Genomic DNA, 27,924 nt, shown 5'->3' on the forward strand with positions numbered 1-27,924 from the left:
CCCAGAACTGCACACATTACTTCAAACGTAGTTTGACCAGTGATTTATAGAGGTGTAGCATCATTTGTACTGTATACCTCTATTTATAAACCAAGGATTCTATAAACCATTTTAATAATTGTTTCAACTTACATGGCCAGCTTCTAAGAATTATGCACGTGAACCCTGAGGCTCCTCTGCTTCACTCACCTCAAATTTGCACCAGTATTCCAACAGGTAAAAGCTTTCAGGAAGCTGGGTTTACCTATTGGCACATATGACAATGTGCTTCTACTAGTTCATATAATTGATAATCTATTAAATGCTTGAGACAGTTTTATGGTAGATTCTACCCTAATGTGCCCCTGGCCTAGAGACATGTCTTCGAGGATGCATTTGGTAATATGCTGGCACCAGGTTCTGTCTAAATTTTTCCTTTCAAGATGTACCATCCTATCTTTTCAAGACATAAGGTGTTAATGGTTAGAAATGCTTCTGATCACCTTACACCATTGGCATGATGTCTAAGGTTAACAATATGGAAAGATTAATCATCTTCTGAAATTAAACTTTTCCTTGGTTGATTCTGAGCCTTGTTGGTGCACTTGCATTTCTTCACAAACTTAACACTTATCAGTGCTATGACCATTTACTTTCTTGCTGGTCACCTGTGTTTTATTTTGGGTCTGACCTGGCCTTTGGAAACACATTTCTTGCAGGTGTGCCCAGTGTCCTTTGATGCCACATAGAGTCAGAGTTATGCGACACGGAAACACACCCTTCACTCCTTCACACACTTATCCATGTCGACCAGATATCCTAACCAAATCTAGTCCCATGTGCCAGTATTTGTGCCATATCCCTCTAAACCCTTCCTATTCATGTACCCATCCAGATCCTTTTCAATGTTGTAATTGTACCCAACTCCATCACTTCCCTTAGCAGCTCATTCCATACACACACCACCCTCTGTGTGAAAACGTTGCCCCTCAGGTCCTTTTTAAATCTTTCTCCTCTCACCTTAAACTATGCCTCCTACTTTTGGACTCCCCTATCCTGGAAAAACACCTTGGCTATTCGTCCTGTTCATGATTTTATAAACCTCTATAAGATCACCCCTCAGCCTCTGACGCTCCAGGAAAAATAGTGCCAGTGTATTCAGCCTCTCCGTATAACTCAAACCCTCCAACTTTGGCAACGTCCTTGTAAATCTTCTCTGAATTCTTTCTAGTTTAACAACATCTTTCTCTATAGCAGGGAGACCAGAATTGAATACAGTACAGAGGAACCTCGATTATCTGAATGAGAGGGGTGGTCACTATTTCATTCGCATAATTGATTATTCAGTTAATTGATTCAATACCTTTCCTCTGAGGCTCGGAGTTTTCTATTAAGTCTGCTCCCTGTTCAGGAGATTAGGCAGCATATCATGGCACGCGAACTCCACCCCCCCAAACTCAGATCAGCGAATGGGCCCACATGCTTTGCAGAAATTATGAAAAAGTGTATAACTCTATTTGTGCTAAATTTTAGCAAGTTTTGAGAATATTTATATAGATTGTTAGTTTCACATGCTTTGTTGGCCATAGCAATCACATTGGTTGTGCGTAATGCATGTAATTATTCATGGCCTGAGACTGACGCTTCATATTTGTGTTAAGTAATGCATCAATGATATTGTCCTTTGAGTTGTCTAGAAGATTTTTTCTGGAGGTTATCATTGTTGTACAGGTGATCACTACTTAATATGCCTTACTGACAGTTTTCTTTAGAAAGGTCATACTCATGACCTTTGCTGCAGCATCTTCTGACAACCCATTAATTGGCTCTGGAGTTCCTAAGTGTATGACATAATTTGAAGTTGATTAATCCTCAAGCTAAATCTTACTTCAAATTGGTTTTCAGTAACTTCCAAATCCTTTTTGGATCTTTCTGATCATTAATGGAAAGATCAGATTATTATTTTCTATGAAGTTCCTCCTTATTGATGACCAGCATTTTCCCTCATCTTATGACTTGAACTGTAAAATAAAATTGCTTGAGTTGTATGTACAGTTGTATTCAGCAATGTTAACATTGGCTGTCCAGTCCATAATTGATTGTTTGCCATCCATTTTTTATTGAATGTATTTGTTTTTAAAAGAAGTGGAATGCAAAGCATTGTTTGTTTATTGCTTTACTCTCCAATTTTTACTTTTTCTGCCTCCGTTTCCCTTGTTGGTGCTCCTGTTTTGGGCTTTGTCAATTTAAACCTATTCCTTTAAGAAATACAGGTTTGCAGCAGTAGGCTCTCCCTTTAGGTGGTGTTTGCACTAAATAAGCAATCACTATGATTCATGGGTTTACATATACTTGGTTTCAATTTGAAGGTACAAAATAGTGAAAAGAACCAGCCTTTACATACTATTAATCCTTCTTAAATAGAAAGTGTTTCTTTAGCTGTATTTCTTTCAAGAGAGCTTAATAGCTGTGTGATGGGGAGAACTTGATGGTCTTTTTTTAAATTGTAAATGCAGGCACTAGGTTTCATTTTGAAGAGAGAAGGGTTTTCTTGGAAAAACCAACTTTAACAACAAAGAAAGGAGCTTTGTATTGTAGCTGTTCAGTGTCCAGTCTACAGATATTTAGTCTTCCTACCTTTTACACTTCAAAAAGGGCTAGGCTACAGCATCTAAAACAGCATCAGTATTTATTTAAGAGATGTTTACAAAGAAGCAAACTGGGCTGAACTGTTTCCTTCCAAACTGGCTGATGACATCATCAGCATGTCATGTGATTGAACTCTTAAAGTGACAGTCCAACATACACAACAACACACCCCAAATAAAATCTACATTACAGGCTCTATGATTCTGGAACTCTGATGTTTTTCCTTTGGCAGCCACAGTTCCCATGTAGCAGTGCTGACCCCAAAAATTTCCAGGATGTGGTTAGCTGGTAACACTCAGTAGACAAGATTTTCACCCTGGAGAAATGGAGGCCATGTTGATTCCAGAGGAAGGCATAACCACTTTGAGTTATTTTTGGTTAGGCAGGCCTTCATTAAAACACAGCCCAAATTTCTCACCAGTTCTCCAATGGCAGGCAAGTCCTCCAAAACATCAATAAGTTTCCACTCAGAATGGCTGCATTATATTTTGCAAACAAATCAGAAATGCAAATTCTTTTTCCAGGTTTTTAACTGCTATTTTAATTTAAGTTCAGACTGAATGTTCATTAAGTCTCTGAATCAATGTCTTAGTGTCCAGGATAAAAAAATTCAAATTTCCATTGATTGCCGCTGTTTCTGTAAGTAAAAATAGTTTGCAGAAAATTGTGAAGATCTCTTTGGGATTTGTACCCACTCCCTCCCAAAATGAAAGTACTTATTTAATAATTCAAATGTGATATTTTATGAATCATTAAGCTTGTTGTGGTTGAATACTTTGATGTTGGGCTGAAGTCCATAGATTTGGCTTTGGAGTAATGAGACAGGGCTTCAGACTATAATCACTGTCACTTCCTGGCAGTTTAGATGAGATTAGATCACTTACAGTGTGGAAATAGGCCCTACGGCCCAACAAGTCCACACCGACCCTCCGAAGATAAACCCACCCAGGCCTATTCCCCTATACTTACCCCTTCACCTAACACTTCGGGCAATTTAGCATGGCCAATTCACCTAACCTGCACATTTTTGGACTGTGGGAGCACCCGGAGGAAACCCACACAGACACTGGGAGAATGTGCAAACTCCACACAGACAGTTGCCTGAGGCAGGAGTTGGAAAAGTATTCCTATAAATATATTAACACAGAACATTTACCAAAATGTCAGAGACTAGACAAAGCTCCAGTCTTGAAAATTGTCTGAAGGAAAATTGAGATAATGCTACGAAGGCAGAGTAGGAGTAGAAAGCAGCAGCAAGTATGCCATAATAACATGAACACAGAAAATTAAAGTCTAGCTAACATTTGTCACCTTAAAGGCAGTCCTGAACATAGATCTTCTGACCAGATGAAGAGAAGTAATTGGCTCAAAAACAAAGGGAAATGGCTTAATATTTAAGTTGACTATTTCCAAACAATTTACAATAATATAGGTGACAACCAAAAAAAACAATGAAACCACAGTAAACCAGATTTTGTCACAATACATTATTTTAAAAATTATGTGTGTTTTCATGAATGTTGAAGATTGAGTTAATAGCACTGAGCTTCATGGGATATTCTCCACTCCTCTTTCACATACTTTCTAACACTGTAATGTGTGCTATTTTCTGCTTATTAAGACAAAAAAAATCTTGCTTCTCCAATTGTTACTAGTGCTTAGACACTTTTTATACAGCTTCTTTTATTAGGAGTGTATTTCAGCTTGATATATTTCATTTTGTAGAAGTATATCTTTAATAATATCCACCACCAGTGACCCAATCAGCAGTCTATTCAACATTCACAAAAGACAGTTTTGAGTATTTTATCTGGTTTCCATAGTAACCATAGGCGGATGGAAGCTTAATTGGCTTGAGGGCCTGCTGATTTATCTATACTACTCATTTCAAATGAGCATGATTTTATCCACCTTAAAAAGACAGTTAAGGGTGAATCAACATCATTGAAACAAACCTGTGAAACAGTCATACCAAAATCTTTGGTTAAATCGTGTTGCTGCTTCTTCATTAAACTTGGATTTTCTCCTTCCTATGAACTCAGGAATTCAATTCCTGGCTGGAGGACCATGTTCAACTTTCCTGACACACTGCTAATTAAAGCCCTTATGCCACTGGCTCATTTTACTGTGTTCGTGGCAGCATTCTCAACTGTTGATGGGGGAAAGTAATATGCTCGCCTTGCACTTTCCCAGTCCAGGACTGATTGGGATCACAGATGGAGAGGCAAGGATGTCTCCATCATTCACTCACTCTGTCTCTCACATACCTATCCCACATACATGCGCATCATACACACTGTCACTTGCTTTTCTGCACTTGCTGGTTTTCAGTACTACTCTACAGCCAGCAGTTTTGTCACAATAGCTACTAGCCTTTCATTTGCCAGTACTTTAGGTAGGGCAAGATATCACTGCCCCTGGAAGTAATTGACCAAGCAGCCCACCAGGTCACCATCTAAGTGTCTGATTGGCACCAACAATTAGTCTGGATAGTTCTACCTTGCTCATTAAAGATTCCCACCTCCGAAACCTTTTAAAAAACAAAGGAAAATCCTTGTCTTAGCTTTTTAAAAACTTTAAAACACTTAAAACTAATGGACACAACTAACTGTGTAAGAGTCTATTGTCTCAACAGAGAAATTGACTGCTTAAATTAATTATGTAATAGCATCAAGAGTGAATGCTCATGTTTCTTGCTGTTTATCAGACTTTGTTTCTTATACAGGAAATTGAAATTACATTATGCACTGTAGTTATTGAAGATATTTAAAATTCAGAGAAACATGGCTTGCATCAATAGTCTTACCAGTGGACCAGGGTGAGGTTATTATACTTCATTATTCTTTGATTTATTAATGTCACTTTTCATATTTTTGACTGCTTTGATTTGGATGGTGAGGACACTTTCTCCAGCTGTTGCACAGTAACAAAACAACTATTAACACAAGCACAAACAAACATAACACAGCTTTTCAGGGAGCAGAACATGAGTGTATGTTGCATCTCATCCATAAACAGACAGAAATGTAAATCATGCTTGCATATATTATGAAATCCTTAATACAGATGTTTCATTAAGAATTTTTAAGTGAAGTAAAATTTATCTCCTTTCCCTATTTTAATTCAAAATAATTACAATTTATCATCCTTGAACCAACCTGTGTAATTCTTTGTCATCTTGCCCTTCCTTCGAACTGTAATCAGATTGGTTGATCCAGACATCCTTTAATCCCATAAAAGAAAGATGCACTGTTTGCAAGCAAACTAGTTGGTTGAAATGCTGTTTTCAATTCAAAATGATGACAATTGGTCTGTGTTCAAATTTCAGAGACCGTCTCAAACTATTAAGGTGATTGATTGAAACATATTTTATAATGAGGTTTCACAAAAGCCACTAAGTAACAGGATGTTAAACTATGTAGAGGTGCTGAAGGGCAGCCAAAATAGCAATTGATTGAGGTAATGTAACAATGATCCAAGAATGGCACAGTGACACCAGCATAGGTCTGAAATCCAGGGATCCCGTAAATTTGAGAAACTAAAGAAATGCCAGAGGATTTAAAACTGCTAATGTGATACCACTATTCAAAAAGAGGGGTTTGCCAAAAACCATAGGCTTGTTAGCCTAATTTCCATTTGTTGGTAAAGTATAGGAATCAGTTATTAAGAAAGTAAGGCAGAATATTTTGTACCAATTATATTCTAACCAAACAGAATTAGCATGGGCTTCATGAGAGGGAAATAGTGTCTCACTAACTTAGAGTTTTTCAAGGAAGTCTCAAATAGGTTGGATAGAGGGGAACCAGGAGGTGTATTATGTTTTATTTCCAGAAGAAGTTCAACAAGTTACCACAGTGTTGAATCTGGTTATTGGTATGGATAAAGAATTGACTAACAGTTAGGAAACAGTGACTGGGGCTAAGGGTTTCTTATTCTGATTTGTGACCCGTCACCCGTGGGGTTCCACAGGGATCAATGCTGGGACCACAACTGTTTGCAGGATATATCAATGCCTTGGAGGAAGGAAGCAAATGCATTGTAGTCAAATTTGCAGACAACACAAAAACAGGTAGTTTGCGAGAGAAATTCAAATAGTTTAGGGAGAGATATTAGTTGGTTAAGTGAGGAGATAAAACACTGGCAAATGGAGTATAATGTGGGAAAATAATGAGTTTATTTCAGAAGGAAGAAAGAACAGAAAAAATGCGGAAAGCTGCAACACAAAGGGACTTAGGGGTACTTGTGCTAGCACAAAAGTGCAGGAAGTAATCATGAAAGCTAATGGGAAAATGGCTCTTATTTCAAGGGGGTTCATTGAAGTTTACAGCACGGAAAAGACCCTTCATCCAAATCATCCATGCTGACCAAATATCCTAAATTAATCTAGTCCCACCTGCCAGGACCCGGCCCATATCCTTCCAAATGCTTCCTATTCATATACGTATTCAGATGCCTTTTAAATGTTGCAATTGTATCCGCCTCCACCACTTAGTCTGGCAGTTCATTCCGTACACGTACCACCCTATTGAAAAAGTTGCCCCTTAGATCTCTTTTATATCTTTCCCCTCTCATCCTAAACCTATGCCCTCTAGTTTTGGACTCCCCCACCCCAGGGAAGAGACTGTGTTTATTTATCCTATCCATGCCCCTCATGATTTTGTAAACCTCTATAAGGTCACCCCTCAGCCTCTGACGCTTCAGGGAAAACAGCCCCAGCCTGTTCAGCCTCTCCTTATAGCTCAACTCCTACAACCCTGGCAACATCCTTGTAAATCTTTTCCGAACCCTTTCAAGTTTCACAACATCTTTCCGATAGGAACGAGACCAGAATTGCACGCAATATTCCAACAGTGGCCGAATCAATGTCCTGTACAGCCGCAATATGACACTCCCAACTCCTGTACTCAATACTCTAACCAATATAGGAAAGCATACCAAACACCTTCTTCACTATCCTATCTACCTGTGACTCCACTTTCAATGAGCTATGAGCCTGCACTCCAAAGTCTCTTTGTTCGGTAACACTCCCTAGGAGCTTACCATTAAGTGTATAAGTCCTGCTACTCCTCAGGACCTTACCATTGAGTTTATAAGTCTTGCCCTGATTTGCCTTTCCAAAATGCAGCACCTCACATTTACATAAATTAAACTCCAACTGCTACTCCTTGGCCTATCTAATCAAGGTCCTGTAGCACTCTGAGGTAACTTTCGCTGCCTACTGCACCTCCAATTTTGGTGTCATCTGCAAACTTACTAACTATACTTGAAGTATATGAGTAGAGAAGTTTTACTGTAACTGTATAAGGTATTGGTGAGATGACTTCTATACCTGTGTTTGCAGTTTTGAACCATTTATTTAGGGAAAGACGTCATTTCATTGGAGGCAGTTCAGAGAAGTTTTACTTGGATGATCCCTGATGAAGGAATGTCTTATTAGTGAAGGCTAATCAAGTTAGGATTCTGCTCACTGGAATTTAGAAGAATGAGAAGTGATCTCATTGAAACATATTGGCTTTTGCTGTTGCTTGACAAGGCAGATGCTGACATGATGTTTCCCCTCATGGACTAGTCTATGACCAGAGGCATAGACCTGTGCCAATTTCAGTCTAAGATGAGGGATTTCTTCTGAGGGTTGGGGTCTTTGGAATTCCTTGCCACAGAGTCTTATGTATATTTAAGGCTGAGATTGATAATCATTTGGAAATCAAGAATAATTGCAACAATGCAGTAGGTGGACATGAGGGATTTCAGATCACCTTTGATCCTATTGGTTGGCAGAGCAGGCTCAAGGGACTGAATGGCCTACTCCTGTTCCTATTTCTTGTGGTCTTCTTTACTAGCAACAAAACGATGCAAATTTGCTTTAGACCGAGTACGTGGAGTCTTATCTCCTTGTAGAGGTCAGTGTTGTCGACAAACAAACATTGGAGGTGATGCATTTAAGGACAGCTGAATTGATATGTGTGATTGAGGTGTAAAAATGAGAAATGTTGATTCTTGAAAGGGTACAGTGATGCATTATCTTACTAATGGGAATAGGCTATTTTGATTAGATTACTTCCAGTGTGGAAACAGGCCCTTCGGCCCAACAAGTCCACACCAACTCTCTGAAGAGCAACTCACCCAGACCCATTCCCCTACATTTACCCCTTCACCTAACACTACAGGCAATTTAGCATGGCCAATTCACCCAACCTGCACATTTTTGGACTGTGGGAGGAAACCCATGCAGACACTGGGAGAATGTGCAAACTCCACACAAACAGATGCCCGAAACAGGAATTGAACCTGGGTCTTTGGCGCAGTGAGGCAGCAGTGCTAACCACTGTGCCACCATGCCGTCCAGATTTCACCTCTCAGACCTGTTCTTCCATTGAACCCGATCATGGCTCATTTATATCTCAATGTCACTAAGCTACCTTTGCTCCATGTTCAATAATGCCATAATCTGATAAAAGTCTACCAGTGTCTGGCTTGAAAGATCAAATTGACCTCGCAGCCATAGTGGGGTGTGGAGAGTTGGAGAAGAGTTCCAGATTTCTACACTCCATTTAAAAGAGTAGGAATTCATTTCAAACCCAGAAAGCTTAACTCTAATTTTAAATATCTTGGACAAGATTTTCCCTTTTAAGTTGGTAATTGATACTTGGACTGTTCAATGACAGTGCATTCCTGCCACTTGGGTGGCTTTGCCTGCCCACCATACTTTCTCCTCTGTGAGGGTCCACAAATTCTGACTTGCCTAATTGGTCAGGTTAGAAGGCTTTCCTCCATCGATTGGCCTGCGAGAGTAGATGAGTGTGAGGGCACCTAATCTTTATTTGCTATCTCTTAAACCACATCTCTCAGATTGCATATCCCTCATGGAACTGATGCCTTGACAAAGCCCTCTAGTCTCCTCTGCCTTCCTCATATTCAGCACCTTCACCCCCTTATGCCAGCCACCCAGTCCATAGAAAAATTGTAACCTATGCAATAACATTGGAAAGTCTTTTGAGACATTTATGAAATAACCAAGATACGTAAGCACTCATTCAAAAAACACTTCAAAACACAATTTTATGACCACTTAAGAAGATTATCAAGATAAATAAACACTTAGTCCCGTCAACATCTGTATCAATGATCTTTCCTTACCTGAATCCATGAATGGAGTTTGGAGCTCATCCAAGCATCCGTAATGAGATTCTGCCAAATTCTGGCAACCTCTCCTGAATTAAAGCTGTTGTAGAGGTTTACAAATCAAGGATGCATAGTGCGTCTTCATTACATAGGTGTATAAATAAAGCCTCTATTCCTGGTGAAGGGCTTTTGCCCGAAACGTTGATTTTCCTGCTCCTTGGATGCTGCCTGACAGCTGTGCTTTTCCAGCACCACTCTAATCTAAACTCTGGTTTCCAGCCTCTACAGTCCTCACTTTTGCCTCGTATGAATAAAGCCTCCAGAGTTGAATGCATTAAAACCTTTGAAGTCATTAAGAAACCTCAGCCGTCTATTCACATTTAACATAGGGGTATCAGACCTCTGACCTAACTGAAAGGTTAAATCAGAGGAGGTGCAGTCAAATCTGTATATTTCAGAACAGTTTTTTCTATTGGAGAATGCACTATAATGCTTAGAACACTTCTCCACTTCCACAAAGATAGTCAATTTAATGAGCGTTTACCTTTTGAAAACAAAGCCTTGACATTAATCACTATTAAAACCTTTTAAGCAAACAGCATTACATTAAAAAATGTAAAGTTATCATTACCTTTGAATTTGCCTGTCAAAAGGTTCCTGACTCCATACTAGGAATACCCTATTCTTTAAAATATCTCTAAACAGTCATGAACCACAGCACCTTCAGAAGCCGATCCCTGAAATTTGTCAAGGTTCTAATATCCATCACCATAATGGAGTAATAAGGATCAGCAGTACTACATATGGGTTTGTGATCCACGCCTTTCCCAAGCTGATCAGCACAGACAGCAGCAGGAAGCAGGATTTGATCTGTTTATATGGGATCCCATGCTTCTCTATTTCACTCCTCCCTTGTAGGTTTGTTTTCTGCTGGGATGGGAAAATCCAATCATCTCTTGTCATTGGGCTTGATTTCCTTAATTATAGTTACTAGTTTCTTTTTTAATGAGAAACTCTTTGACCTCCTACACTTTAGAGAGTACAAGCAAGTCAATGCAATCTGTTGTGAACCGAAGCAGTAACTTTTTTCGATTGCCAACTCACTTAGAATAAAGACCAACATTCCATGTCCCTTAACACAATATATACCATGTACCACAATGATCCTTTGTAGCCCTGCACACCTTTTTATCTCTCTGAACCCCAAATTAAACTATTAAATTCAATTTTTGTCTTGCATTCTTCTGAAATATCTGAACAAGAGTAATTTAATTATGCTGATAGTTACTAACTTAGCTGTATTTTACATGTAGGATTAGAAATTTGAGAAATACAAAGTAGCTAGGACACAATCTCTCAGGCATGTATGGTGCAAAAAGCAATATAGTAATCATTTGTGCTATAATGTGATCATTTAGACACATGCCAGTTACTGACACAAAATGTTGGCAGACACTGGGAAAATTGACTCATGGATCATGTAATAGATTGCTTGTGTCACTTGCTACCACAGGGCAACAACAAATTTGTAAGTTGTTCTCTAAAGGCAACAATAAAAATGATGACCTGAAGATTAAACTCAGAATCTTTTTGTTTGTTTTTGTTTTTGTTTCATTTAACTGCACAATAAACAGTTTGCTGGTTTGGACTGAAGAACTTTAGGGCGGCATGGTGGCACAGTGGTTAGCACTGCTGCCTCACAGCACCAGGGACCTGGGTTCAATTCCTGCCTCAGGTGACTGACTGTGTGGAGATTGCACGTTCTCCAGGTGCTCCGGTTTCCTCCCACAGTCCAAAGATGTGCGGGTCAGGTGAATTGGCCATGCTAAATTGCCTGTAGTGTTAGGTAAGGGGTATATGTATGGGTGGGTTGCGCGTCAGTGTGGACTTGTTGGGCCGAAGGGCCTGTTTCCACAGTGTAAGTAATCTAATCTAAAAAAAAACTTTTTTTTTATATTTCAAAATTCTGGAAGCAAAGGAAATGAATATAAATGAACGCTCTGCAGATTATTGATCCAAGCATTCACTGCCCAGAAGGAACATGCTAAATAATAATACATTATGCATCTAATTATGTGGATTGGAGACCAACGTAAAACCTGGGAGTTTAACTGTACTGTACACTTGAATTTAATACAAGCCACTATATATTTGTTAGTGATTTGAAGCCTTGCAGTATGAGGTGACCATTTTTTACTTAGTGGCAACCTAGGGTGTTAAAAACAATTGCACCATTTAGATGGTACTTTTTAATTTATAGCATCTACACTTCTCACAAAAATAAACACGCAACTGCTGTGTAAACGAGACATGATGGGCCAAAAATGAAGGCCAGTAGTTCCAAACCTCTCGTTATAGCCTTCAAGTACTTATATGTTTATACATTTGCAGGTCTAGTCAGCAGTCCCATTGTGCAGATTTATCACAAGGGATGTAATCCTCAGTACCTAATACGTTGATTAAAAATCACACAACACCAGGTTATAGTCCAACAGTCTATAGTCCAACAGGTTTATTTGGAAGCAGTAGCTTTCAGAGCACTGCTCTTTCATCAAGTGGTTGTGGAGAATAAGATTGTGAGACAGAATTTATAGCAAAAGTTTACAGTGTGAGGTAACTGAAATTATATATTGAAAAATGCCTGGATTGTTTGTTAAGTCTGTCATCTTTTAAAATGACCATGTTGATTTCAAATCCTACTACATTGGTGACAACCTGTCCTTTAGATGAATAATTTCTGTGTTTGTCCCTCTGTGTATCATCAAGAAGATCTAATAAACATCTTTCTGTGACTTGTTTTTATGTGCATCTGTTAACAGAATCCATAACCATGAAGACCATTGTTGATGGCCTATCCTTTATATAAACTAGATATAAACTAAATATCTGATATATTGCTATACATTTGTTTCCCAGATGTTTTGATTCTGAAATCAAGTTCCTTAGCTTCACTCTAATGTGCAAACAATTCATGGACTTCATTGTCACCAAGATTGAGTGTAACAATCTGAACACACAGTGGGTTAGTGGTTAACACTGCTGACTCACAGCGTCAGGGACCTGGGTTTGATTCCAACCTCGGGTGACTGCCTGAGTGGAGTTTGCACATTCTGCCCGTGTCTGCGTGAGTTTCCTCCCACATTCCAAAGATATGCAGGTCAAGTGAATTGGCCATGCTAAATTGTCTATAGCGTTCAGGGCTGTGTGGGTTAGGTCCATTTGTTAGGAGTAATTGTAGAGCAATAGAGAATGGGTTTGCCTGAGATACTCTTCGGAGGGTTGGTGTGGACTTGTTGGGCCGAAGGACCTGTTTCCACGCTGTGGGGATTCCATGAATTTACCTGCCTATGCTGTTTTCTATTCCCTTTCCATTCTCACAAAGAAAAGCATACAATGTGTTCCTTTGTCTTTGTCTGTACACAGTGGTGATGTGTTTCATACCTTTACGCTGATAGATGTGTAAAGAACTTAAACTTTTCTTCTGATTATTTCATTTTAAAAGTGTGTACTGAGGGGATTTAGTTAGTTGAATGGTTGGTTGGCAATGTAGAGTGACACCATCAGCAGGTGTTCAATTCCTACACCAGCTGAGGTCGCCGTGAGGGACTGTCAACCACTTTCCACGTCTGAAGTATAATGGCACTCAGGTTAAACTACCACCAGTTATCTATCTCACATGAGAATGGCCCTCTGGAATTATGGTGATTTTACCTTTTTTTGCAGGTAGAAACGCCACTCGCAGTTTTCCTGTATATCCTTTCTGTCCTTACATAAAGCCCACATATATGCACCACTTCCCTGTAGAAGTTACCAGACAGAAATCAGGAGACAGAGCCAGGGCTTTTTTGCCATAATTTGGCTCAGCTCATAGATGCTGCAATCAACTAGAGCACCCCCAATACTACTAGCTTATGATTAATGTGTTTGGCTGCCAGACCATATCATGTATACTGTACTAGCTTAACAAATGCTGCAGGGTTTCTATTTGTATATTTTCCAGCAAAAAGTAGTCTTACAATATTTTCATGGTTAGAATTTGCATTAATAAAACTCGATTACTTTAGTATAATTTTATATACGTGTGAATCTGCAATGCAACATAAGAAGAGTCAATTTAACTAAAGTATAAAATCGCACTGCCTAAGGTAACTGGATAAGGTTTTTTATAACTCTTGTTTCCAATAGTCTGAAGTTGATTGCATTTGTAGCCAAATAAACATTCCTGAGGAAGAGGGAATATTGAATGGCATAGCACGTCAGGTTGCTCTCAGAAGCACTCTGCAGAGGTAGTGATTCGCTGTTATCATCGAGTCAGTTAATTCAAGACAACGTTGCAAAGCACAGAACAATTTTTAAATACATTTTTATTGCAAATCCAGGTACAGATCTTTCACCTATTTTCTCATCTTGTGACATATCTGTTACTGTTAAAACTGGAATTTAAGCTCAGACATTGAGTGTAGACCCAGTTTAATGTATATTCTGTAATATGGAAAATTTGGCAATTAATTTATACTTTATATTGTAGTATAATTTATTATACCTTTGATTATTAGATTATCAAATAGCTTGTGTTTTGTATTGTTCACTGCAATACTAAGGACAAATGAGTGGACAGTACCCAAATAAATAATAGATTATTACTCTGATTTTCTTATTATTCTCTTTCTCTATCTGCCTGAGAATATGAAGTTACCACCTCCATCATGCAAGTCCAAACTTTCACAAGACTTCATAAAATATAATTTTGCCAACAGTCATTAATCTTTTTTTGATGTTTTATGAGTTGAAAGTTTTAACTGTGTTTCTGCACCAATAAACACAGTCTTGTGACCTCAATAAGGCAGAGTTCATTCTTTTGTAACCAAGCACGTACGTGACTTCCTCTCATTGTGTAGCATATCCTTAGGAAGAAAAAGTACAACGTGACATTTCAGCTTGTGGACATGAGTACCGAGCAAAACCCTAATTGCTGAATGTCAAATATGACAAAGTCCTGAGTGTGAAAGAAGTAAATATGGACCAAAATACTTGATGACATATGCTTCTTCTTGACATGAGAAATTGCGTATAAAGTATAATTTGCACATGATTTGGTTTGTTACATCAGACAGTTAATTTAAAATGGTGCTCACACATGTACTTTGTTCTCTAGATGTAGTGACAAGGTTTTGTTTTTATTTTAATGTTTCTGCAACTGACCACCAATGATTAAAATTGAATCTCCACCCCAGTGGCATTATTGGAGGCAGGGTATGATTAATCACATGGAGAGAGAGGAATGAGGAATAATTAGGATGAACACACCGCCACTTTCAATCAATTAAGCCCCTAATGTAGAGGTGCTGGTGTTGGCTTGGAATGGACAAGGTCAGATGTCACATAGCACCAGGATGTAGGTTTATTTGAAATCGCAAGCTTTTGGAGTACTACTCCTTCATCAGGTGAAGTCTTCACTTTTAGTGGGCAGTTTGTGGTGTCGATGGTAGCCATGATGTGGAGGTGCCAGTGTTGATTGGGGTGGACAAGTTAGAAGTCACATGATACCCGGTTGTAGTCCAATAGGTTTATTTGAGCAGCGCTCCAAAAGCTTGTCAATAAACCTGTTAGACGATAATCTGGTGTCGTGTGACTTCTGACCTTGGCCACTTGGTTGTGAGGGTTCACAGATGGTTTTCCAGCCTTGCCTAAGAAAGGCACATATGTGTACAATTAACACCTATTTAAGACTCTCATGCTGTGGAAGAGCTTGATATTCAATGAACATTGGGCAGGAGAATCACAACGCATTGAGAGCAAAAGGAAAAATACTTCCAGTTTGCTTGTAGACATCAGGGTGAGTCTCACACGAAGGTACTCAGTGCCTAATCAAGGCACCTAATAATGGGAGGGGCTTCTGCTAAGAACCACCCCCGGCCTTTATATTGACACCCCCTAAACTCTACCACGACCCCAGCTTGCCCTTGCTCACTTTTGGTTTGATTCTGTGCTGTGCTCTATTTTGGACACCACACCTAAGGAAAGAGGCCGACACTAGTGAAGGAGACTGCTGCCACACCACCGACACTGGGGGGAGGGAGGCTGTTGCCACACCACCAACACTGGGGGAAGGAGGCTGCTGCCACACCACCGACACTGGGGGAAGGAGACTGCTGTCACACGGCTGACACTGGGGGAAGGAGACTGCTGCCACACTGCTAACACTGGGGGAAGGAGACTTCTGCCCCACTGCTGACACTAGGGGAAGGAGACTGCTGCCACACCGCCGACACTGGTGAAGGAGACTGCTGCCACACTGCTAACACTGGGGGAAGGAGACTGCTGTCACACTGCTAACACTGAGGGAAGGAGACTTCTGCCCCACTGCTGACACACCGCCGACACTGGGGGAGGGAGACTGCTGCCACACCACTGACACTGGGGGAAGGAGACTGCTGCCACACTGCTAACACTGGGGGAGGGAGACTTCTGCCACACTGCTAACACTGAGGGAAGGAGACTGCTGCCACAATGCCGACACTGGGGGAGGGAGACTGCTGCCACACTGCTAACACTGGGGGAGGGAGATTGCTGTCACACTGCTGATACTGGGGGAAGGAGACTGCTGCCACACCGCCAACACTGGGGGAAGGAGACTGCTGCCACACCGCCAACACTGAGGGAAGGAGACTGCTGCCACACTGCCGACACTGGGGGAGGGAGACTGCTGCCACACTGCTAACACTGGGGGAGGGAGATTGCTGTCACACTGCTGATACTGGGGGAGGGAGACTGCTGCCACACTGCTAACACTGGGGAGGGAGATTGCTGTCACACTGCTAACACTGGGGGAAGGAGACTGCTGCCACACCGCCGACACTGAGGGAAGGAGACTGCTGCCACACTGCCGACACTGGGGGAGGGAGACTGCTGCCACACTGCTAACACTGGGGGAAGGAGACTGCTGCCACACTGCCGACACTGGGGGAAGGAGACTGCTGCCACACTGCTAACACTGGGGGAAGGAGACTGCTGCCACACCGCCGACACTGAGGGAAGGAGACTGCTGCCACACTGCCGACACTGGGGGAGGGAGACTGCTGCCACACTGCTGACACTGGGGGAAGGAGACTGCTGCCACACTGCTGACACTGGGGGAGGGAGATTGCTGTCACACTGCTGATACTGGGGAGAGAGACTGCTGCCACACTGCTAACACTGGGGGAAGGAGACTGCTGCCACACTGCTGACACTGGGGGAGGGAGATTGCTGTCACACTGCTGATACTGGGGAGAGAGACTGCTGCCACACTGCTAACACTGGGGAGGGAGACTGCTGCCACACCACCGACACTGGGGAGAGAGACTGCTGCCACACTGCTAACACTGGGGAGGGAGACTGCTGCCACACCGCCGACACTGGGGTAGGGAGACTGCTAACACTGAGGGAAGGTGACTGCTGCCACACTACTGACACTGGGGAAGGAGACTGCTGCCACACCGCCGACACTGTGGGAAGGTGACTGCTGCCACACTACTGACACTGGGGAGGGAGACTGCTGCCACACCGCCGACTCTCCAGGAAAGGGGCCACTCCCATACTGCTAACACTCTGGGAGGGGGATTGATGTTGCCATTAAAGGAGAAAAAAGACAAAAGTGAGAGAAAAAGGAATAAGGTAAAGGTAGATGGAAGCAGACGAGCCCAGGCCTTAGGACGTGGGCACAAAATCTGCTACTGCACTTCCCGCTCCCCTTTCCAGCACTCTCTCCCTATTTAAGCTGTTGTAGTTTAATGAATGTTACAAATTGACTGTAATTATTACCTCTGGAAAATCAGTCCAGAACAAGAGAATAGAATCTTAAAATTAGAGTCATTACATTTAAGGGTAATGTCAGAAAGCACTTCTTCATAAGAAGTTTAGTAGAAATCTGAAACTCTGGTATGAGTACAACTTTTCAGGCTAGGTCAACTGAACTTTTCAAAAGTGAGATTGATGGATGTTTGTGCAAAACGAATGTAAAGATTTGAGGTAGGTAGATGCAATTATGTTGCAAATTGGCTCTGATTTAATTGGATGTCAGAACAAGTTGCATGGACTACTGCAGAAGTTTCTCCATTTTGCTTTCTTTGTCACTATTCACATGTGCACCTTCCTTTCTTTACTACTAGTATATTTGCTTTGATATATGTCTAGCTTCTTTCAGGTTGTGCGAGTAGCTGCAACAACTCCAGTATTGGACTTAATGAGATTTTCTAACACATCCAGTTGTGTTTTTTTCCCTCTAGTTTGCTTTTGGAACTTCCCAAAGTTAGCCTTCTGTTTCATGAGCAAACTAAAAGTTATTCACTACAACGCTGGCTTGGTAATGTACAAATAATCTCAGTAATGAAATTGCAGGAAAAGGAACTATTAACCGGTAAAACATTTAATGTTACAAAAAGATGTAGGTTGATGACCAGGAAAAGTCTACGGCTGATATTTGTAAGCCAGTGGTGGGCAGGGAAGCAGGCAAATGGATCTGTAAAATAGAGCTGCCCAGCCATCAATGGCATGCTCGCTGACTGTCTCAGACCAGCTACAATTTTACAGTTGCTGGGTAGGTGCCAGTGGGCAATCGTCTGGAGGTAAAAACAATGACTGCAGATGCTGGAAACCAGATTCTGGATCAGTGGTGCTGGAAGAGCACAGCAGTTCAGGCAGCATCCAACGAGCAGCGAAATCGAAGTTTCGGGCGAAAACCCTTCGTCATGAATAAAGGCAGTGAGCTGGAAGCATGGAGAGATAAGCTAGAGGAGGGTGGGGTGGGGAGAAAGTAGCATAGAGTACAATGGGTGAGTGGAGGAGGAGATGAAGGTGCTAGGTCAGGGAGGAGAGGGTGGAGTGGATAGGTGGAAAAGAAGATAGGCAGGTCGGACAAGTCTGGACAAGTCATGAGGACAGTGCTGAACTGGAAGTTTGAAATCGTCTAGAGCCCAATTACTAAGGTCCCCTCTGTGGGCAATTAAAACCAATTTAATAGCCTGAGCCTGTTGCTTAAATCTACAGGTTGCTGGTATGTGAAAGATAAGATTGTGCCTCCTTTCCAGATTTCTTATACCAATTAGGACCCCCACCACAGTTCTTACCGTCCTCCCAAACCACAGACCTTCCATTCCCAACTTTGTCCAACATGCTTCTCCCACAACTCATGAGGTCCTGATGAGCTGACCCCTGTCTTGGAGATACCAAATCCATGATACCTATAGTCTCTTTTCTTCCTGGGCCTCCTACGATGTTCGCATTGGCCACTGATATTAGTGAGGTGAGCTGCTGGTCTTTGATTGTCCAGCAACTTTACAAGGCAGAGTTTCCTCCTGGAGATGGACCAAAGTCTAGATACATGGTAATTAAAGGTCTGTTGGCTAAAAAAAATTAATGTGGGCCAATCTAACCAAGTAGAGCCAGGCTTGCTTCTAAAATCAAAACTGGGATGCAGGGAGGTCAACCTCACTGCAAAACCAAGCATCATAACTAAAAGCCTGTTCCATGATTTGAAAACATAATTAATTCCTGACTTGCTCTATTTTAATTATGTTGCAACACGGTCGACTGTTGTGCATGAAACAATTATTTCTAAAAAAAATTAATTAGAAATGTTATTTCAATTAAACCTGTAGCCCCAAAAGAAATTGGCGTTAAGTTGCTGAAGCACCAATTAACAATGCTTGCAATTTGGATCCACACAGAAGGTTATTGTGCGTGTCTTGCCTCTATTGTTGGTCTTTTTTTTAAACCAGTGAGGGATGAAGTTGTGCGGTTTGTTTTATTGCTCCCAGTGTGGAGTGCGTGTAAGAGAGTCTGAATTGAAATAATATAAATTAAGGTTCTTTTTGGAGAAAATAATTGAATTAAAGAGTTTTGGCTATTTCAAGTCTCGACCTATTGATTTGTTTTGGGACCTAAGTTCAATTAAATAACATCTGAAAACTTTGGAAATTGACTTTAGTCAAAAGGACATCTTCACCAGGAAAGCTATGCATTCCTTTTGAAGATCATGGGCAACTTTGATATTGTTTTGGAGATGTGCATATTTTATTGTGAGTATGTAACGACATCACAGCTCTCCTTAATGCCTATTTCAAGAATTTACTTTTCCGGGTCTTGGTCTACCTGCAGTGCAATGCAGTGCAAAGCTTACATTGCAAGTTATGGAGCTTCTCTGAATTGAGTACATACACACTGATATCCATTACAAATTCACCTATTTCTAGAGTTACCGGGGTTCTACTCACAACCTGCTTCCTGTAAGGACTCCATCCCATTCTTTCAGCTTCTTATCTCTGTCATATCTGTTCTAGTAATACCACCTTATGCAGAGGGATGGGGGTGGGGTGGTGTGTGTGTGTGTGTGTGTGTGTGTGTGGTGGTTTCTTCAGAAACGCACACCTTTTTGCTCAGCTAAGGATTCCCCATAACTGTGATTGACAGGGCCCTTATCTATGTCTGACCCATCTCCTGCACTTTTGCCCTCGCCCTTTATCTTCTCCCCCCACCAAAAGAAACAGCGATATTGTTCCACTTACCACCCTACCACCTTCTGCATATAAAGGATCATAAGCCACTATTAGTGTTACCTCAAGTGGGATGCCACAAGCAGACACACATTCCCCTCCCTTGTCAGCACTCCGGAAAGACCATTCCCTCTGGGACATGTGAGCATCTCTTCCTTTCCAAACACCTCACCAGACCCCCATGGTACCTTTCAGTGCAGTCGTGGAAGATGTGACACCCGTCCGTTTTACCTCCTTGCTCCTTACTGTCCAAGGCCCCAGACATTTCTTTCAAGTGACGTAGTGATTCACCTGCACTTCACTCAATCTACTCTACAGTGTTCATTGTTATCCTGAACTTTTATTTCTCTATTTCTCTAAATTATTGCTAGATTTCTTATTTCTTTCTTCTTCTAATTTTTTTCCCTAAGAATATGTACCTAGGTAACTTGGTACCTAATGTGGTACCTTAAGTGGCGACTATGTAAACTTTCACTATATACATGTGAGTACACTTGACAATACAACTAATTCTTGATTCTTATAATTCATAATGTAGTCTTCTCTGCACTGGGAAGATGAAAAACAGACTGGGTGACTGCTTTGTAAAATACCTATGTTTTGTCTTTAAAAATGACCCCCAGCTTCCAGTTGCCTGCCACTTTAACACACCACCATGTGGTCAGGCTAACTTTTGTGTCTCTGGCCTGCTGCAGTGTTCCAGTGAGCCTCAATGCAAGTTTAAAGAACAGCATCTCATTTTCCACTTGTTGACCTTGCAGCTGCTCAGACAATATGAGGTCAATAACTTTGGAGCCTGATTCCATTCTTCCATGTTTTTTTAACCTAGCCCCCACACCCTGGTCCTGTCATGACATGGGTTGCTTTCAACGTAGCTAACCCATTCTCACCTACTCTTGGTCCTTTTTTCACATGGCATGGATTGATTTCAGCACATTCTTTCCCACTTTCAGGCCTCATTATCACTTATTCTCTTCTGTCCTGGTTTACTATCATCTGGCTACCCCTTTCATTTCTCTCTCTCTCTGGGCTCCACCTCCATATTATTCACTTGCTTACCACTCATTTCACCCTCAGCACCAAATCACTTTTGCCTGACTGTTGTCAGTTCAGGTGAAGAGTCAGCTGACTCGAAACATTAACTCTGCCTTCTCCCCACAAAAGCTTCCAGACCTGAGTTTTATCAGCAATTGCTGTTTTTGTTACACATTTTTATTTATGTTTTGTGAATTATCTGTCAAGCTGGGTTTATCGAAGATGCACTGTGGTTGAGTAAACATGAAGACATCCATTAATTGCTTGTGGCTTCTGCTCATTATGTCTTAATAACCTCACACCTCTTGTTAACTAAATGAACAAAGCTTAAATTTGCAAAACCTTTTAGCCTACAATGGATTTATTTTTTGTACTATTCCATGTTGTAAGTGTTGTACTCTAAAATGGCAAATTTCTCGGTGACATCAAGCAGTTTAAACATGACACTGGACTACATCAATTTTTCAGAATACTGCAGTAGCTGAATTGAATGGAAGCCAGAGAGAGGAAGGAATTGACTTGGGAAATCATCCAGTTGTGCTCATTTTGATAACAGGCTTAAGAACAATATTTAATGGAGGCCTTGAAGCAGCTCAGATTGTTCGCAATCAAGCAATGAAGCACAAAAAGGTGGAGTAGGAAACAGAGCCAAACCAAATGTTTTCGGCAGAGGACTAATGAACTCTCTAATGAACATGAATCCTATAATTGGCCAAATTGAACACAGACTTGTCAACTGCCTAAAACTAAAATGATGCCTTTCCTCTGCAATTATTATTAATGATTTATAAGCAGTTTCAGCTTGATACTTCATTCATAATGATCCATTTCACTATAATATTTTATGTTTTACTTAAAATGTGTGGTCCATAGCTGCTTGCATTCAGATGTAAAACCACTTCATGACGAGCTGTAGCTGTATTTGATAGACAACTTCCAATTATATACTGCCCTTTATGTGTACATATTGCACCTATTGGTGAACCAATGCATTTCACAAGAAATAAAGAATTTGAAGTTGCATCTTTCTTAGTAGGAAATCTCAACAATTTATACATGCATGGCTGTATTTAGCAGTAATGGAAGGAATCCTTAATCAATTTGTTTTGGTGTTGGTTGATGATGACCACAGATTCAAAACACCAGGTGAACAACCCCATCTCCCCTTCTCTACCCCACCCCCACCACACATACAGACACAGACACACACACACTCCTACTCTTTAAATGGCATGATGGAATCCTTTACACACATCTGAATAAACAGCTTCAATACCTCCAAATGATGGCATCTTAGTCAAAAGATGCTAGAATTTATAACAGAGATTTAAGCAATTTAGAATATTATCCCCCCCACACCCCCCCCCCCCCATTCTTAGCTAAGTAGAACGATAATTTAATACTGGGTAATCCAAGATGGAGGAGGAAAAAAATTGTGGCTGTAATAGCTGTTCCTTTTTTTTTGGAGGTATTTTAGGTGCTGGAGGTGATTTCCTTAAATTCCAGAAGCAGCAATTACTGTGTTATATGCTGTTGCATTGTTTTGGAACTCTGGGGGACAAAAGATCAAAACAGTGGCATTTCAAAAAGGAGGAAGACAGACAAAGGCAGTTACCTCATGGCCAGAGAAAGAAACCTATACTGCTGTCAGACACAGCAGTGAATCTGCACTGTTACTGCCTTTGCTGTTTGAGTTCAAGTATCTCTGGACATCGGAGTGCATCTGGGAAAAATTAACAAACAGTGAAATTCACAGCTGACCTTGGAGGAACCTGTATGGTAGAGCTCACAGCACAGGAACAGATAAGTGCATAGTTTTTAAGTGTACCCTTGCTATAAATCTACAATAGTGAGTAGAGTGGGTTATTTCTTGGTTATATGTTTTATTGAGATCTATCTCTTGATTAATTTTTTAAAATATATGCCGCAAGTATTAAGTTAGCCTGGAACAGTGTTTTGTTTTTTTGAGCAATAAGATGGTGCTGTTTTCTGGATCTGTAGACTGTGAAGGAACAAGGATAGCCATTAGTAGAGTGACGTGCTCTTCCTGTTGGTTGTAGGAGTTTAGGGAGAGTTTTCATGTTACTGATCATTATGTCTGCAGGAAGTGTCTTTGGTTGTGAATTCTGTCAAATCAAATGGATTGGTTGGAGTGGCAGTTAGAGGCAATAAGGAATTTACAGGAGCTAGGGGTGTGATGGATGGTAGTTATAGGAAGGGGGAAAAGTCACAGATACAGTCAGGTAGATAGGTTAACTCCAGAAAAGGGAGGAGGGATAGGCAGGTAGTGCAGGAATCTCCCATGGCTATCCTCAACTGAAACAAGTTTGCTGTTTTGGAACATGTAGGAGGTGATAGACTCTCAGGGGAACGTAGCAAGTACAGCCAAAGTTCTGGTACCGAGACTGGCTCTAATGTAATGAGGGGTACACCAGGGTCCAAGCGAAGGATTGTGATAGGGGTTCTCTGCAGCCAATGGCAAAAAATTAGAATGGCATGTTGCTCCATGGCGCCAGGATCAAGGATATCTCAAAAAGGGTACAGAAGGTTCTGAAAGAGGAGAGGGATCAACAGGAGGTCACTGTATCCATTGGAACTAACAACATAGGAAGGGAAAAGGATAAGATTCTAAGGGAGAACATAAAAAGTTAGGCAGGGATTTAAAAAGGAGGTCCTCGAGGGTAGTAATATCTGCATTATTCCCAGTTCTAGAAGCTAATGAGGGTAAGGATAGGAGGATACGGCAGATGAATGTATGGCTGAGGAGCTGGTGCAAGGGAAAAGAGTTCACATTTTTGGATCATTGGAATCTCTTCTGGCGTAGAAGTGACCTGTTCAAGAAGGACGGATTGCCCTGAATTGGAAGGGGACTAATATACTGACAGGGAGATTTGATGGAGCTGCTCGGGAAGATTTAAACCAGTAAGGTAGGAGTGTGGGATCGAGGGAAATAGTAAGGAAAGAGATCAATCTGAGACTGGTACACTTGGGAAAAGGAGCGAATCAAAAAGTCAGGGTAGGCAGGAGCAAAACAAAGAACAATGATAAATTAAACTGCATTTATTTCAATGCAAGAGGCCTAGCACGGAAGGCAGATGAACTGACGGCATGGTTAGGAACATGGGCCTGGGATATCAAAGCAATTACAGACACGTGGCTCAGGGATGGACAGGACTGGCAGCTTAATGTCCCAAGAAACACATGGTATAAGAAGGATAGAAAGGGCAGGGGGCAAGAGAGATGGGGAAGTAGCGTTTTTGATAAGTGATAGTATTATGGCTGTACTTGATTTTAACTTTCCGAACATAGACTGGGACTGCCATAATGTTAAGGGTTTGGATGGAGAGGAATTTGTTAAGTGGGTACAAGAACATTTTCTGATTCAGTATGTGGATGTACCTACTAGAGAAGGTGCAAGGCAGGTGACTGAGGTTTCAGTGGGGGAACACTGTTGGGCCAGTGACCATAATTCTCTTGGTTTTAAAATAGTGATGGAAAAGGATAAACTTGATCTAAACGTTGAAGTTATAAATGGGAGGAAGGCCAATTTTGATGGTATCAGGCAAGAAATTTAAAAAGTTGACTGGGGGCAGATGTTCTCAGGTAAAGGGACAGCTGGAAAATGGGAAGCCTTCAAAAATGAGAGAACAAGAGTCCAGAGACAGCATATTCCTGTAAGGGTGAAAGGCAAGGCTGGGAGGTGTTAGGAATGCTGGATGACTAAAGATATTGAGGTTTTCATCAAGAAAATGGAGGAAGCATATGTTAGGAATAGACAGCAGAGATCGAGTAATTCCTTAGAAGAATATAACAGCAATAGGAGTATACTTAAGAGGGAAATCAGAAGGCAAAACGGGGACATGAGATAGCTTTTGCAAATAGGGTTAAAGAGAATCCAAAGAGATTTTATAAACATACGAAAGACAAAAGAATAACAAGAAAGAGTATAGGATCCCTCAAAGACCAGCAAGGCAGCCTATGTGTGGAACCGTAGGAGATGCAGGAGATACTAAATGTGTATTTAGCATCAGTGTTTATTGTTGAGAAGGACATGGAAGATATAGAATGTGGAGAGAAAGAAGGTGACATCTTGAAAATGTCCATATTACAGAGGAGGAAGTGCTGGATGTCTTAAAATGCATAAAAGTGGATAAATCCACAGAACCTGACCAGGTGTACCCTAGAACTCTGTGGGAAGCCAGGGAAGTGATTGCCGGGCCCCTTGCTGAGATATTTGTATCATTGATAGTCACAGGTGTGGAAGATTGGAGGTTGGCTAACTTCATGCCATTATTTAAGAAAGGTGATAAGGAAAAGCCAGGGAGCTGTAGACCAGTGAGCCTGACATTGGTGGTGAGCATGTTGTTGGAGGGAATCCTGAGGAACAGGATGCACATGTATTTGGAAAGGCAAGGACTGATTAGGGATAGTCAACATGGCTTTGTGCGTGGGAAATCATGTCTCACTAACTTGATTGAGTCTTTTGAAGAAGTAACAAAGAGGATTGATGAGGGCAGAGCAGTGGATGTGATCTGTATGACCTTCAGTAAGACATTTGACTAGATTCCTCATGGTAGACTGCTTAGCAAGGTTAGATCTCATGGAATACAGGGAGAACTAGCCATTTGGATACAGAACTGGCTCAAAGGTAGAAGACAGAGGATGGAGGTGGAGGGTTGCTTTTCAGACTGGAGGCCTGTGACCAGTGGAGTGCCACCAGGATCAGTGCTAGATCCACTGCTTTTCATCATTTATATAAATGATTTGGATGTGAACATGGGAGGTATAGTTAATAAGTTTGCAGAGAGCACCAAAATTGGAGGTGTAGTGAGCCAGGAAGAAGGTTACCTTAGAATACAACGAGATCTTGATCAGATGGACCAATGGGCCGAGGAGTGCCAGTGGAGTTTAATTTTGATAAATGTGAGGCACTGTATTTTGGAAAGACAAATCAGGGCAGAACTTATTCACTTAATGGTACAGTCCTGGGGAGTGTTACTGAATAAAGAGACCTTGGAGTGCAAGTTCATAGTTCCTTGCAAGTTGAGTTACAGATAGATAGTATAGAGAAAAAGACATTGCGTATGGTTTCATTTATTGGACAGAGCATTGAGTATAGGAGTTGGGAGGTCATGTTGCGGCTGTACAGGACATTGGTTAGACCACTTTTGGAATATTGCATGCAATTCTGGCCTCCTTCCTATCGGAAGGATGTTGTGAAACTTGAAAGGGTTCAGAAAGGGATCTGTTTATGTTCTTTGCCCAATAGAAGAATTAATCTTTAGATAGAGGAAGAAAATCCTTTATAAAAAGGTAGAGTAAATTTTAAGAAAGCATGGTGAAAACGTGACTTCTCTGCAATCTGTACTATGTTAATATTAATTGTTTAAAAAGCACACGTTTAAATTGAAAAGTTTAAAAAGATGCTGGAAATCAGAATTGAGAATGTGGTGCTGGAAAAGCACAGCAGATCAGGCAGCATATAAGGAGCAGGAGAATTGACATTTCAGGCAGAAGCCTGATTAAGGGCCTATACCCGAAATGTCGAATCTCCTGCTCTTTCGATACTGTCTGACCTGTTGTGATATTTTCCAGCATCCCACACTCGACACTGTTTACTACACTTGAGTTTGTACTAGTATTTAGAATGAAAAAGCTCTCAAGTAAAAATTAATCTCAGACTTCAATTTCTCCTGTCAGCAAAGTGGTTAATGGACGTTATTTGGTAGAATCCTGGCACTAATTGTCTGCTGAGGCAAAAGCAAGAGTGGATCGAAACAGAGAGCCTCCGAAGTGAATGTAACACAAAAATTCAAAAGGGCCAAAGCTAGTGGGGCCACTGTAGTGCAGGAAAACTCCTCCAGAGTTTTGCCTGTGAATTCAGCACGTCATCTCTACAATTGAAGCATTAGGATATCAGAGCCTCTGTGGCCTTTCTTCCCCACACCACCGAATAGCCACCAAAGAATACCTCCAGCGTTCCAGGTGAGATTGGTTGGCCCTTTACGTTTCAATGGAATCCTCAGATTCTCCAGGCTCACAAGTAAAGAACGACTACTTGCACAGACAGGACAGGTCACTGTAAAAACCTTCAAAACTGTGCACTAACAAGGGGCTCATGTGCTCAGACAAGAGAGAAAAGGATACTGGATAAAAGTAAATTGTTATGTACACACAATAAAATAATCAAGGACTTATTTACTTACTTCAAGTTTTTCTCTGGATTATTATTCGTGACAATGGCATCATCATCACCAACAATGTCATTTGCTCGCTGGGCCTGTCCTCAGTAACCCATCACTTTGAAACAAAAACTTAAAATATAAAATGCAAACACGGAAGACAGCAATAGATTTGGAAGTGTGTTCCCCTTCTTTCAATTTGAGAATGAAGTTTCTCTCTCTCTGCCTCAGCTGACCACCAGTCCCAGGATTCTGCCTAATGTACAGGCAATTTGAAATAACAGAGTCATAAAGATGTACAGCACGGAAACAGACTTTTTGGTCCAATTCATTCATGTCGACCAGATAGCATAACCTAATCTAATCCTATTTGCCAGCACTTGGCCCATATCCCCCTAAATACCTCCTATTCATATACTCATCCA

The 27,924-nt window shown here is 41.1% G+C and overlaps 1 protein-coding gene across 2 annotated transcripts in view; it reads left to right on the forward strand.

The window, feature by feature from the left end:
• Positions 1-27,924, forward strand: part of thada (THADA armadillo repeat containing) — a 367,664-nt gene that overhangs the window by 302,426 nt on the left and 37,314 nt on the right. Inside the window, exon 36 of one of the 2 annotated variants that reach the window (XM_060831398.1) lies at positions 21,786-22,079. The exons of the other annotated variant lie outside the window; for it this stretch is intronic. Within the exon in view, the coding sequence (XP_060687381.1) occupies positions 21,786-21,802 (17 nt within the window). The 3' untranslated portion in view covers positions 21,803-22,079. Of the gene's footprint in view, positions 1-21,785; positions 22,080-27,924 lie in introns of those variants that run through there. 2 annotated transcript variants of the gene reach the window in all.

The sequence above is a fragment of the Hemiscyllium ocellatum genome, chromosome 10 (genome assembly GCF_020745735.1).
Source record: "Hemiscyllium ocellatum isolate sHemOce1 chromosome 10, sHemOce1.pat.X.cur, whole genome shotgun sequence".
In the NCBI taxonomy this organism is placed as follows: domain Eukaryota; kingdom Metazoa; phylum Chordata; class Chondrichthyes; order Orectolobiformes; family Hemiscylliidae; genus Hemiscyllium; species Hemiscyllium ocellatum.